Source organism: Sphaerodactylus townsendi, linkage group LG10 (assembly GCF_021028975.2).
Source record: "Sphaerodactylus townsendi isolate TG3544 linkage group LG10, MPM_Stown_v2.3, whole genome shotgun sequence".
Taxonomy (NCBI): Eukaryota; Metazoa; Chordata; class Lepidosauria; order Squamata; family Sphaerodactylidae; genus Sphaerodactylus; species Sphaerodactylus townsendi.
In genome coordinates this window covers 27779950-27795273 of record NC_059434.1, presented here as the reverse complement: position 1 = coordinate 27795273, position 15324 = coordinate 27779950, and the positions used below count along the sequence as shown (strand labels likewise).

General features: G+C 48.4%; 1 protein-coding gene across 1 annotated transcript in view; it reads right to left on the bottom strand.

The window, feature by feature from the left end:
• The window catches only part of PDGFRL (platelet derived growth factor receptor like), a 39032-nt gene that overhangs the window by 2402 nt on the left and 21306 nt on the right, over positions 1-15324 (bottom strand). Inside the window, exons 3-5 of the mRNA XM_048509123.1 lie at positions 6663-6814; positions 3449-3742; positions 1829-1968 (exon numbers count right to left, since the gene is read on the bottom strand). Of these exons, the coding sequence (XP_048365080.1) occupies positions 1829-1968; positions 3449-3742; positions 6663-6814 (586 nt within the window). The remainder of the gene's footprint in view (positions 1-1828; positions 1969-3448; positions 3743-6662; positions 6815-15324) is intronic.

Here is a 15324-nt window from a genome sequence, read left to right as displayed (position 1 = left end):
CCCCTGCCATGCCCCGGAACGCCCCTGCCATGCCCTCACCAGACCCCCTCAAGGGCGTATGCCCGGTGCATTGCGCACCCCCCAGTCCCCTTGGAGCTTCGCCTCTGGGATAGAGGCAAATACATAACATGTTATATTTACAGCTTTGTTTTCACACCATCTTCTTGTCACAGGTAGATGAATGAGATGTGCTGTGCCTTTTCCAATTTTTGATTTTACCATGGCTGGTCTCCAGATCACAGCTTTGCCCTTATGCACAGATAAAAAGGTCTAGCTGCTAGTGCTGCAGTAGTGATGCGATCAGACTGGATCTTAAGCAGTTAACGATTAACTTGGGAACATCTTTAAAAACTAAGACTTTTAAAACTCTCAGGTCAGTTGTTTCCTCAGTTCTATGGCAACAAAGTACAGCCAACAGTTCTTGGTCTACAGAGTGATCCTAAGATAAGAGGACCACAAACTTGGAAAATAATAGCCACCATCTTGAACTGAAAAACAAACTGACTGCCAGGGCAGATCTTTCCAAACTGGTGTGACATATGCCCACCAGTTAGCCTCAGCCCATAATAGGGTTGCCCACCAGTTAGCCCAAGCCCATAACAGGATTGATGTACTTGACAATCAGTAATTTTCTCACATGTAACAAAACTGTTATTAAACTACGATACAGCACTGATCCCATATTCAGTGTTGCCTCCTCAACCTGCAAGGGAAAACAATGGAGGCTGGGATCCTCCTTCTCAGAAGTGGCAACTCTAGTACTGTTGGTTAGTACCCTGGAATTGATATGTAATTTGTTCAGCATCCTTCTGGCAAGCTTTTCTGGCAGGGAACCAATTGAAGCCAGGAATCATAGCCATCTTTCCCCCTCTTCCCTGCAAAGGCTTACACCGCATGAATTGGTGTGCCTTCCCAATGTTGCCCTTATAATGAGAGGAGGCTGGTGGGGGGTGGGAAGGTTGAGGGGGTGGGCAGGGATTTTTCATATCAGAGCTGTAGCTCTGACCCAAATTGAATCATCCATTCCTCACCATCCATTAAACATTAAAGTAAACATTAGAAAATCAGAATATTGATCTCGTATAAGATATAGTGTAATACTAAGTTGTGTGAGGAAGTGTTGAATGGAATAGGATAGTGTGCACTATTATAAACACTACACTGGCTGAACTTTTTCAAGGCTTGAGCAATTCTGTTTGCAGCTAACAACGGCGGTTTCCGCATGGGCTGAAAGCAGCAGCTTCAGCCCAGTAAAACACCGTTTTGGCGGGGACCGTTTGCACAGGCGCCGCTGCCAAATCGATGCAGTGGCGGTCTGTTCCCGCCAAAACTGTGTTTTCAAAACTCACTCAGGGAGCGAGTTTTCCTGCAAATGCCGGCTTCCATCCACTGCCATGCGAACGGCAGTGGGTGGAAGCTAGCGTTTTCCCCTCCCCGGCCCCAAACGCCTCTTGCTGGCAGCCATCGCTCTGAAGGAGGGATGGCCTCTGGTGCTTCAGCCATCGCTCTGGCCATGGGGCGTGTCCCCATGCCTCCTCAGAGCAACAGGAGAGCAATGGTTGCCAGCGGAAGGTAAGGAGGCGTTTGGGGCCAGGGAGGGGAGGGGAGGGGAATACGTGGCTGTGCAGAGCTTGCTTCAACAGCTGTGCATCCCATGGGGCCATTTGTGCGAACGGCCCCAGAGCCTGCATCGGCATGACTAATGCCGATGCAGGCTCTCTCATTTGGCTGTGCAGAAACAGCCTATGTTAGTTGATATACTGTTGTAAATTTCCGTGCTAACACTTCTCTTATTTAAGGCACATAATAAGAAAAGATAGCAGCTTACCTCTTGCCCTGGATATATCCAGTTAAATTCCACATCTACATCTGGCTCTCCCAAAACTGTGCACAGAACACTGATATCATCTCCGCCGCTTGCACTGTTAGATGATGCCTTAATTGTAGTTGAAGGTGGACCACTGGGGACTGGTTAAAAGGTAGGTGACACAAAAGAAAATGTGGTTCCTCAGCTGAAATTGTAGTGAAGCTGTTGGGGTGGGGGAGACCAGACTAATATATTGCTTTTCTAATAAAGGGGTGATCAGCAGAAATTAGCACACGTTTAGCACCAACTGATTTCTGCAAATCCAATTATCATTAAACATATAGGAACAAGTCCCAATAAAAATGCTAGCAATCTTTAATTCTAGCTATAATTTTTATTTATTGTACTTCATCCTTAACTTTCTTTTAATATTCCTGCACTTTAGATCTAATTTCTATCTGTGGGCAACCATAATAAAATTATTTGTAGATGTAGATTGGCTTTTCTATAGCCAAAAAATGCTAATCTTTATTATATTATCTCAACACCTAGGACATTTTCCATAAAGTACATCAAGGCCACTTGAAACAGACAGGAGAATATTCTCTTTAAATCTGAACCTAAAATCTGAACCTAAAAGGTGAACCTTAGCCCTTTCCCCACTTACCTTGAGCCCCGCGCTACTCTCCTCAAGTAGCGCGGGGTCCCCCGGCACTCCCCACTACAGGGGCGATGACAACGCAGCCACCCCGGTGCTGCCGCTCTCGCGCCCCCTCAGCGCGCGACATCCCTGGCGCTCCTCGAAATTGCGCCTTTTGATGACCCCGAGCAGAGTGTGGGGTTGTGGGGATGCCCCAGTGCGCGCCAGAGATGCCGCGCGCTGAGAGTAGCGCGCAGCAACGGGCAGCAAAGGTAAGTGGGGAAATGCCCCTTGTCCACCTTTTAAAAAGTTTAACTTGGATGGTATTCGTTTGGGGTGTACAAACAATCATCTTTAATTGTGTTGTGACTCCAATGTTACAAGAAACATTTTCAGAACTGTCCATTCACAGGGTTTTTTCTTCATGGGCCTGCAGATATTGGTAATTTTTAATTGTAACTGTAATAATGGTAATTTAGAAAGGCAGCAAAAAATGAAGTAATACTTTTCTTAAGCAGTTCCAAGACTATGTGTACTCTAACAAAAGCAAATATCTTTGCCAATATAACCAAATGAAATGAAGCTGAAAGTGATGTGTGAAAATTATGTAAATCACATTGTTTCCTCATAACTGCTATGTGCTTCCACAGCCCAACTTAGAACTGAGGTAATCTTCCACTGATTAAAAAAATGGTGAGGGGAATCATTTAGCCTGGGGAAAATAAACTGGCCAGACCTTCATTGTAGGCAGAATTTGCATATGACTGAGCTGCAAAAACACATGTCTGTTAGATTATAAAAACAGATCATTCTGCTGATGTAGCAAGTCAAGAATGTTTACACTGTGGTGCACGTTATTCTACCTGTGCAACTTGTTTTCTGTGTCATAAAAGGGTCACACAAACCAAAAACCATTATTAAATGCCTAGGTTGACCTGTGTTCAGGAAAAGTATTCAAGGCCTGTTCATAAATGATAATCCGCCAACTCAATTAATCTTACCTTCCACATAAAGCAGTTGGTATTTAATGGAAATCTGAGGTGCTCCCCTTGATTCGGCTCTACAATAAACGACCCCTTTGTGTTCAGATTTTGGGTGCTGATAGACAAAGCCCCTCTTTATATCATATATAATGTTAATTCCATCCACTCTGACTTCTTCTGCTGGAAACTCCTGATGAAGAGTTACTTTTGCTGATGGGGTGGTCACCCGGCAAGGAACCACCGCAGATCTATCTGGGTTAAGGTACACCACTTCAAAATAGCTGGGAGAAGGAACAAAGAGCTCCCCTTTATCTGTTTAAAAAGTAATGTTTTAAAAAGTAATGTGTTGTGTACTAGCATGATGTATTTTATCACAGTTTTAACAGTCTGTCCTCCTTGCAAAAGGGACCATTCAACAACAGGAGAAAACATTTTTTTACCAGAGTTGTAGCATCTGATATTCACTAACAATAAATCAATATCAAAAAACTTTACAAAAAAGTTCTCAAAGGGAAAAAAAGGAAAAAGTTAATGGAAAGTGTTTAGTTGGTCATACTTTACAACATTATAGCTAAAATTACATCTTCAGTTTGCATGCCCTTCATTAGCGCGCACACATACACACACACACACACACACACAGAGAAAGAGAGAGAGAGAGAGACTGTATTGATTTCTCCGAGAAGAAAAATTGGGCTTACTGCAGGCTATGCCAAGCACTCAAAAGCCAAATGCAAACCAGCTGCCACCTACAGTGACTTGCCTGATGCTTGACTACCCCCTGCCAGAAAGACATCAAAATAGGCATAGCAGGCTGCTGGTAGGCTGCACTGGGCTTGGCGAGTTAAACATTTGGCCTAATAAGAAAGGCAATAAATCTCTGAGTGAGTCACTTTTTAGTGGCAGCTTTGAAATAGTCATCACTGAACTAAGATAAGGTGATGGCCCTTATCTAAAGACCACGTTAAGAACAAACATGTGACCACCAGGGTCTTAGGTTGTTTTTTTTTTCTTCTTACCAGGAATCATATTAAAACTGCTCTCCCCAGGCACCATATTAAAATTCCCCCCAGGTATCAATGGTCCTGCACTTCAAAGGAAGTGTGGGGTGTCAGGATGTGCTGTGGTCTACAATACCAAGAGTCTGAACTGCGCGCTTCGATTTTCCAGCAGTGTCAACGAACTGCTTCAACATATTCCTGAGTCTGATTACAAATAAGACGATCTTTCCCATTTCAGCTCACAAAGCAGGTTTTAACCGTTTACACTATTCTGGCTCTGATCAAATTCAAACATTAATTTTTTAGCAATCTTATTTGAAGGTGCTCTGAAAACAAGCTAGGTTAACAGAAGCATTACTATAATCGCAAAGAACTGTCTTTACCATCCAGCCATTCTTTATTCAGACATTTTTTTTACACAGGTATGGAATGGCAAACTGTTTTCACCATTGCATGCACACATGCAATTAGTTCTGAATGTCAACCACAGCACACTAGAAGTAACCTAATTCAATTGACTGGGAAACACTGGATACAAAACAGAGACAATAACACATAATTAAACAAAAACTCTCCTTATTTTCAACTCTCATTCTCTTCTGTTGGACATTAAAAGAGCCATACCTGAGAGGTTGAAGTGATACATTAGGATGTCTGATTGCTTAAGCGGGCCCAAATTCAGCATTGTGATACCTTTGAAGTCCCACATGGGTACTATGCAGTGCAGGCCTGCTGTGGGGAGGATTTTGTGAAGCTCATAACATCAGAAGAGTCCCACCCCCTCCCCTTTTGTTTCCCATCTTTTCCAGAGTTCTTCCCTCGGTTCTCTCTTTGCCACTGCTGAGAGAAGTTAGTTTTCAGAAGCTCCATTTCTTCCTCACCAGCAATTACTGCCGGTGAATCTACCTCATCTGCCCAAGTCTGCAATTTACAACACAGCTCAAAAATACTTTTAAAAATGCAGGTCTTGTGAGTCAAGAATTCCCCACTCAGATGACCGTGAGCAATACCTCTTATGCTTCAGTGAAGAGCATGATGTATCACTCTGCTCCGTTAGTCGTCAATAAATCCTGCTGTGATCTTGCTGTTCATCCCATCTGCAAGGCTGCAACATGGTCCTTCTCCTGCACCTTTGTAAGACACTACTCGATGTCAAAACCATGAGAGATGTGACAGTGGCAAGAGTAGTCCTGCAATCTCTGTTCAACTGCCTTCTCAAGACTGGTAAATTAGCTCGCTAATGTTCCATGTGGGACTGCATAGGTACCACGATGATGAAAACAGGGTTGCATTTACCTGCAACTTGTTTATCGAGTGGTCACCTGTGCAGTCACACAACCCTCCCTCCTACCCTGCTGTGAGCTCTTAACATAACCTGGTACTTATCTCACTCTGGAGGAGGCAGCAGAGGTGTACCTCCAAGGAGGCGGGTGTGTGTGTGCGCGACACACCAGGCACCTGTGGGGTGTGGTGAGGGTGTTCCGGGGGGTGGTGGGGGCATTCCAGGGGTGTGGTGGGGGCCTTCTGGGGTGGGGCAGAGGACGCACCAGTGCACCAGGCGCATTTCCCCCTTGCTACACCTGGGGGAGGTAGAGATCAAGTAAGGAAGGGTGCTCTGGCCCCTCTGTATCATGCTGTACAAGGTGAGAAGCAGCATGAGGGAGGGGCACCCATAGGCTTTTTGAGCTTCAAAAAATCCTGACCTGCACACATGCAATACCCATGTGTGACTGTACAGGTGACCACTCGATGAACAACAGTTACAGCTAAGTGCAACCCTGTAAATCGCTTCATTTCAGTTTTAACTATCTAGCCTGATTTCGTCAGATCTCAGAAGCTAAACATGGTTGGCCCTAAAAAGTATTTGGATGGGAGACCTCCAAGGAATACCAGGGTTGTAACACAGGCAATGGCTAACCACCTCTGAATATTTCTTCCCTTGAAAACCCCAGCAGATCACTGAAAGTCAACTGTGACTTAATAGCCAAAACAAAATTACTCAAAGTAAGAATAATTTTTCTGGAAAAAGCGAGCATGTAGGATTTTTCCAAATTGTTCACTCAGTGGAAATGGTGCTCCACATGAGATTGTGTAAGACATGTTATTGCTACTTCTGATTATAATGTGATTCTCAAAGCATTCACTATTGTTTCACAGGGATACTGAAATGTGCGCATAATCAAAGAAACATAAAACTGGCTTTCTTTGGGGCCAGTGATCTACTCTGTTACCTGAAAAAAAGATGTATGTTGAGCCTGTTTTAGACTCATCCTTCTTGCAGTTGTAACCTTTGCATAGGAGTAGCCAACAGCTATAGTCACCGGTGTCTGCTGCAGTGGAATTTGCCAAGATCAGCTGACTGTATCTTTCATGTTGCTTGACGCTAGAAAGAATAAAGATAAAGAACAGCTAAACACAGCTGGAAGTGGTAAGTCTGTCATATTTACTTGACTTCTAACTTTATTGTGCCACTTCTGCCCCCTCATAAAACCACATACAAAGGTAACAAAAAAACTTAAAAACTGCTGAAATGAATGGTCATATTTAGGGGTAGGTTTCAACTTTTATTTTAGTTTTCTCAATGCTTCCATAGGAATCACAAGGACTAGACACTTTCTTTGTCTTTTCTTCACCAGAAGATGAAATAGTTTTTCAAGGTAATTATTAATGGCATATTTACTGCATATTTTGAAAAAGTTTAGCTTGATAGATATTGCGTAGACTTTCAATAAAATGCAAATTTTGCTTAAACATATCTTTTATTGCGAAACTGAGCATTCCAACATATTAATTTACACTTCCCATGCTGGGGAAAAGAAAAAATAGTAGAAGGTCTGTACCCTGCAATTATTGTTTCATTTTGTAAATTAGGTCTCCCTCTCTGTCATCAGCAGGTATCCTATCTCCACTCCCCTACAGCCCAGCAGATAACTGACTGCAGGCTTGTTGCCAGACCAGCCTGTGGTAGGACAAGGGGGCCTGTTTTCAAGCTGTGCTCTTCCAGCCTTTTATGCCTAATAAAGGTCTTTGATTTGCTTTGATTTTGCTCTTCCAGTCTCCCATAGGGGTGCTCAGGCAATACAGGTTCAACATGGATGCCAACTCCAGTCCTGTACTGTGTTGCCTATAAGGAAAAGACTCTGCTCCTCGGCCCCAGTCAGGTATCTTCTTCCTGCAGCTTGTTGAAAAACAATGGCCAAACCCTGAGAAATGGCCACAGCCCTCTGGACATAGTATTCTTGTCTTATTGTGCACAAAGCCAGCCAAGGTCAATGCGATCAGAAATCTCTGACAGCTATTCTTTGCCTCATTAATTCTATCACTCCTTTCCTGCCTTACTTCTGCGAAATACCACCTCCCTTTGTGTTATGTCTCAAAGAGTCAGGAGTCGGAGGAACAAAACATGGTGCTTTATTTCAAAGCTACTACTCACACATAGCCTAAAATCACTCTGCAGCTGTGCTCAATATAACACACCTACTGATTACCAATTCCAGTGCAACAGCTGCAGACTCTTAAAACAATACAGTACCTCACAATCAATACAATACATTACACCCCTTCCCCTAACTCCTGTAATAATCTGGGGTGGGATTCTCTTTACGCTTCGAGATCGTCTCAGCTCAGCTCTAGCTCCTGGAGTCTGTGTTTTGTTCCTGGTTCTGCAAAACAATTGGACCCTTTGCTGTTTCCTTATCCTGCATCCTCCATCTGCAATTGCCCCTAACGCCCCCCCAGGTTCCTCCTGGGACAGATTGGACTATTATACTGCTTCCCTCATCCTGCAGCTCCATCTGCCTGCTTATAGCGCCCTAGATTCGAGGACCTGGGGTTCCTGATCTCACTGTTGGACCTAGCACTCTCTTCCTTACTTGGGTCAACATGTCTGCGGATCACCGCCCCTCTTCAGTTTCCACCCTATAAGATAAAGGGCCACAATCGGCTGCCTCACAACTGCTGGGACCCAACATGGACCTGCTCCATAATTTTAGGACATACACCGTATCCCCATCCCTATCAAATGTCCGAGGTGCTTTCAAGCACCTGATCTTCTTTCCGTGGGCCGATCATCAAGCTGAATAGGGATGCATTAGGTCCAGCTTAGCGTTGTAAGTTTCCGATTCATTAGCAGCTCCATGGGACTCCTCGGTGGCTGTGCATGGTGTGTTATGTGCTGTGTTAACAAAAATTAAGCCAACCGGCGGTGCCGAAATTCTTAATCCCCTCTCTACTATTGGCCAAGCAATGCCATCAGCCGTTTTATGCAGCACCATCCTTTCTGCCTGCCATTGGTAGCGGGGATGAAAGGGGCGAGGGTAAGCCCTGGCGAATAACACCATTGTAGCCAGGAATACTCCTAAAGCTCCTTGGATACAAAGCGCTGTCCCATTATCCGATACCACCGCATTATCCAGGGAGGCCATGGGTTGCAAAATAACTTACGCCAGTGCCCTAATAACTGTTTGTGATGTCATTGACATTACTGGCACTACTTCATAGCCATTTGGAATATAAGGTCCCTCGATGAGAAACGCCACCCTGGCCTTGGAAAGGCCCTGCAAAGAATCAATATGTACGCCTTGACCACTTTGGTCTTTTTTGGCGGACTCCCATTGATAGGTAGGGGCCTGAGGGTTTAGGGGGGCAGGTCAGCGTTATCTGACACTCCCTGCACCCTGGCCACCCATTCTTCTGGCTACTATCCATCTTTGGCCACCCACACATAACTTCACGGGCCAATGCCTTCCATTCTCCACTATTCCGGGGTGCCCCTACATGTAAGGCCTCCAGCACCCTAATCCTTAAAGCTGCTGGGATCACTACTCTATTTCCCCACAGTAAGCACCCTTGTGGACAGATATCTCTCATGCTGCCTCGATTCCAAATGGTCCTGAATTTTTCCTCCTAACTTACCCAATGGCCAACCCTTCCATGCCCAATTCAAAACTTCGGGCAAGCACTGGAGTCCTTAGCTGACCTTTCTGCTATTTCTGCCAGCTTGCACTGGAGGCTCTGATGCCGATTCCAACATCACAAAACCTCCAAAGGTGGTAAAGGAATGATCTTCCTCCTCACTTTTGTACTGTGTAAGCGACTCTCAAGCGCATCTACATGACCAATTTTCTTTCCCGACTGGTGCTGCAAGACACTGTAATCATATGCATTTCAGGAACATTGCCCACGCGCCCAGCATTCTAGGGGACAATATCTGCTTGGTGTCACAGGCTCTGGGGAAAATAATCCCAACAGGCGGCTTATGGTCTGTAACAATCGCGTAAATGGTACGCCCTTCTGCGTAATCATTGGAAACTTCTTAACCCCAGCCACTATTGCTAATGCCTCCCTTATCAATTTCGCGGCGTAATGTTGCGGCTCCGTTGTATGAACAACGTCCTAGGAATATCATGCGCAATTGGAGCTTCCGCATATCCACTCCAATTGATGGCTCAAGCACTGCTCCAACTCCCATACAGGGGGGGGGGAGGCACTTCGCCGCGTCAAAATTAGCGGCTTCACCTCTCATCAAAATGAACCAATACGCTTTCACGGTGATGACAGCAATGCAGTTTGACAGTATCTCGGAATGCACCTTCTCATGCTGACTTGTCCACTGCCACACTGCCCGTTTATCCCACAATAAGCCCAGTTGCGATTACAAAACTCACTCATTATGGCCTTATGCTACAAGAATGGATAGGTAAATTTAATTGTAATCCCAAAATGCACCATGTAACTCTGCCGCTTCGGCTGTGGTGCTGGGGGGCATCCTGGATGACCCTCACGCTTTGCTGATGTCGGGTGGATTCCCCTTGCATCTACCATGTATCCCAAATGTAGTAATGCACTGCTGACCCAGCCCAGCACACCCATTGAGTAGAGCGTTGGGGCCAGCCTTAAGCGGACCTCACGGCCTTCTGGAGTCGCACCGCACGCGCCCCACTCCTCATCCCATATGAGTCCGCGGGTCATGAACTGTCTGGCTCCAATCGCGGGCGTTGAGGACAATGGTCACCTTTAGGTGGGGATTAAGGCTCAGGCAGCTTCGCGGCTCCTCTCCACGCCGCTGGCCAGCCAGGTGAGATCATGCATGCGGTGATCTCCCGACCTCCGCCTCCGCTCTCCGGAACTCCCCGGTCATCCCTGCGCCCCGATGGGAGATAACAATGAAGATTACTTGGGGCGGCATCGCGGCAGACTTCGCTAGGAACGGACCTCCGGTCTCCGGCTGCTGGCGATCCGCAGATGTTATCTCAAGCGTCGTCGTTCTTACGGCTGACCATTAGATTGACCACAGGCTGATTGCGAAACCGGGAATCCTCGAACCTCCACCTGCTCCCGTGTCGCCTGGGGAAGGGACGCGATACGAAGTCCAGCTGGATGCGAGCGCGTCAGGGACCACGTTTGATTATCGCCTGTCCTCTGGATGGTAGCATCCAGAGACCAAACATCTGAGACCTCTCGTCCGGTGGAACACGGTGAGTATGGGAGCTTGCCAAAAGCAGAGACATGACCAATGCGTTGGCCAGACTGAAGCGTTAAGCGAGAATCGCGAGGTCCCACGTAAAGAGAAGGGAGCTACGCCAAATTGGATTTGGGAGATTGAAGCTCGAGTGTCCATGGTACCCAGAGGGGGGGGGACATTGAATCATAAGGACTGGGAAAACATGGTAGCACTCTTCGCTTTAGAGCCTCATGCCTTGATGTCGGCTGCTACTGGCGATGGAGACAATGTTTTCGCCATCATCCAATACCAGACCATAGGCTCTCCCTTGCTGTAGAGCCGCCCTCCTTTGATCTTTCACCTTCAATTTCAACCCAGGAACCTCTATCCACTAAATTGGGCCTGTCTCCTTCACCTTCCTTGCTCCTTCACCCATTTCAAACTCTCGGCTCAGCCGCCCTCTGCTCCGCTTCATTTTCCGAAACCCTGCACCTCCGTCAATCCGCGTATTAGGCGGGTTTCAAAACTCTACTTAAGAGCGTATTAATACGATCTGCAGAGGGAAGAAACCCTGGCCGGAGAGCGATGCAAATTCTTGCATTGTACCCCGTCCATTTCACAGATACTGGGGGGGGGGAGGGTAGAGTCATTGAGAAGCGGGTTAATTACCGCCCTTTAAACTATAACATCCTCACTGGAGCTTTCATAGAAAGCTGATAAGGGCGTAGAGTCCACTGGCCCTCATTGAGAGGGCATGCTGGAGAGACAATCATGAGAATCACTAATAATGGTTCGGAATGACGCGGAAACCACCTTTACGTATGCTCCTGGGCCCAGCACAATTTTGTGATGATCTGGGAAGCGAAGAGTTCCGTAACAAAGTAAATCAGCGGGGCCAGCCTCGACATGCGGCTCGACTACGGTTTCGATGCTGCAGCCAACTAGCGATCAGATTGTCCTGCCTGGGGCCACCCGCCACGGTTCGCCACTCTGAATTAAGCCTATAAGGCATTTGTCCGGAAGTCCCAATGCGGCCAGCCAACTGGGATTTCTCCTCCATCCGGCCAAAAACCCAAAGAGGCCTATGCGGGTTTGAACAGGCTCCAGGAGCTCAAGGGCAGGTAGATGACGAAGAGGCCCAAGCAGAGCTCCTCGTAAATACCATAAAGAGCGCTCGGGTCGCCGGTGGAAATCACGGGCCTGGGCAAAATCCTGAACTGGCCGACATGCTTAAGGCTTGCCGGGACATGGATCCTCCGCCCACCAAGCTAGCCTCCTCGCGCAGCACTCTCACGGCGGGGAGGCAGCCACTCCAGGACCCGGCTGCTTTGCTGCGGCAGACCCGGACACTTCCAGTGTAGGCAGCCGGTGGGGGGCCACCACAGCGATGGGGGAGGGTCCTCCCCAGGGGAGAGGCCACCTGAGCCGGTGCCACGTTGCCAGAGGCTGCACTGGGCTTGACTGCCCGTCGGAGAACTCCCGCCCAGGCGTCTCTCCCCAGCCAGGGCCAAGGGGAGGAGAATACTAGAGCAGACCCAAACACCAAGGCCCTGCCAAAGCCACCCCTCTCGTGGCATCTGGCTGCATGTCACCCAGCCCATCTCCTTTAGAAGTTTCCCCCCACGGGGTCAGCATGCCCCAACCCAGTGGCCAGGCCCATCCCTGCCGGGACTATTGGGCTGAATTGCTGCCAAGGCCTCTGCAGCTGAACAGGGACATTCGCCGTCCCCGGAGTGTCGACTCCCGCGCAAGGACCCATCCATCTCCAAGTCTGGACAAGCATCCCACAGGAGTTGCCTGCGGGGCCAGCTGCGCTCAGTTGGTCTCTTGCCCCTGTCGCTGCCGCTGCCGACTTAATAAAGGCTACAAGCCCCAGCAGCCAACATGGCAGCCTACACCCACCCGTCCCTGTGATGGAAGGCGCCTGCTCCAGGGAGCTCCAGCCCATACCTGGAGCTGCGCCATAGAAGGATGTAAGTTCAAGGGCCTGGTGGACACGGCTGATACCGTCAAGAGCGGCGAGTGGCTTGACCAGTGGCCGACTGGGGCTTGCCCGCTTTTATCCTGGGGGGGTGGGGGGGAGAACAAACCCAGCGAGGCCGGGCATCCGTAGCCAGCTCACGGTCCAACTTGGCCAAGAACGGCGGCAGCTCTGGTCGCCCATCGTTTAGACATCATGTCAATCTGGGAAGGGACCTCATGGAGTCAGGTTCAGCTTGACTCTGGTCTGGGATCGTTAAAGCCGTCACAGATCATTGATCCCAATCGTGCCTTCAAAATTACTTTCATTTCCGGTAAAGAAACTGTTTCCCTCCTCCTCCTCTTCTCTTTCTGTTTTTTTACGACCAGTAGAGGCGGGAGGCCAGTTAACTGACTGGCCCTCCCTGGATTAAAATCTGGGCCGATCCTGGGTACGCAGCACTGCCAGGACGAATTCCCAGTTAAAGGAGGCTGCCGCGCAAATTCACCCTACAAAACCAGTTTAGAGCCTCAGTGATGATAGCATTATAGCACTATCATCACTTCACAAGATGCTGGCAGTGGTTTTGGTGGCATCTCCCGGAGATAATTCGATCACAAATTTAGCGCCACTCAGCCTTCCTGCATTAGCCACCAAGGAGTCGCAGGTAAGTGCAACTCCTTACAAAGAACCCCCCCCTCTTTTTTCCCTTTGTGTATGCGAGGAATCTGCCTCTGTCGCCTAGTCCTTCATTTCCCGGATGCACCCCATCCCCAGGCAGCCCAAAGCCTTTGTATTTGCTGATTAAGCATGCATGCCACAATCCCCAGGACCGCCTGTTCCCTCCCCTCGAGGCTCGGACCCTACGCCTTAGCGCCTCCCTGATGGCGCTCTGAAGCCGAATTCCCACCAGGGTGGCCTACCTCCTGCCCTCCTGTCAAACCAACTAAAGAAGAGGGGTAAATTTAGGAGGATTGCATTAAAAAGCAACCTTCACAGGCTGCAAAACAAGCCTTCTTATATTTAATTCCTAAACTCTAAAACCCAACTCAAACAAAACCCGATCGATCTCCGCCATCCCGCTCTAGAACTGAGCCTGGCGGGACCAATCCATAACCTGGGAAAGGGGTGTGTTCAATCCCTCTTCCTACAGGTCCTGTGGACTCGATTAAGCCATGACAGGCAACCCATGGAATGCGTGGGAGAAACCAACCCCATCGGAGATGGAACACATCTCTCTAAGGATCCAGCCCAATGACGGTCTCAACAGGGCGCCGTCATGGCGCTTAAAGAGACCGAATGACCTGGGGAGGCGTCAAAGGCGACCACCAATGAGCCCTAGAGCTGCTGCTTAAGACCACCCGAGACACCCGGGAACCTCTGTACGCTCTTTGCGATCATCACGTAACTCGGCGTACATCCTTGCCTGCTCTGCTGCCTCCTGCCGATGGCGGTCGGCCACCCTAAGCGAGCTTTCGCAGACCAACATCTGGGAGCAGTTTGCTTACGCGCCCATCACTCTGCCTTCGACCCTCATAACCGAGGCGGCCGGTGCGCCCTCTCGGAAGCCGGAGTTCGTCTCCGCAACTTCCTAGTGGGAGTCCGGTTCGCTTCTTCAATGCTAAGACTATTGGCCCGGCTGGCCTGTACTTATGCGAAGTCATCAACTCTACCTCCACGCTCTGGATGCCCTGGCCTCCGAGCAGCAGGAACCGTCAAGCGACCCTGAACAATGTGCCGCTATTGATTACTTATTATTACATCACCAAGGTTGTGAGAATGTACATAATATGTGTTGTTTTAATCTTTCACAGTAATTCTCCGAATTGGTTCATATGAAGATACGTGAAGGCTGCAAGAAGTTGTATCTAATCTGAGTATGATGTTTGCCCTTTACCCCATTGGTGGTCAGCCCTCTGGAGCTTGGCTGCGGGAGGATGGTTGAGTGCTATTGTACTGCTCTGCATTGGTTTAATTGTGGTACACCGTTATTCGGATCTTGTTTTACGTTCAATGTGGCTGTCTAATGTGCCTGTAGCATTATTGGCAAGCCCCTCCGAATTTCCCTTACCCGCAACCAAGTTCTATTATTACACAAGCAGCTCGGTCAGCTTGACCAGGCTTATTTGGAGACGGCGTCCTTTAAGTAGCCCCTTAGCATTTCGGCCCCTTTTTTCCACAAAATGTAAAGGAGGAAGTGTAGTAATGCACTGCTGACCCAGCAGCACACCGTGAGTAGAAACGTTGGGGCCTTAAGCGGACCCTACGACCTTCTAGTGCGCCACACGCACCCCACTCCTCATCCCCTATGAGTCCACGGGGTCATGAACTGTCTGAAACTTTCAATCACGGGGCATAGGGACAATGGTCTTGCCCCCAGGTGAGGATTAGAGCTCCAGGCAGCCTGCGGCTCCTCTCCGCCGCGTAGCCAGGTGAGATCATGCATCACATGAGTGATCTCTCCCGACCTCCGCCCTCCCACGCTCTCCCG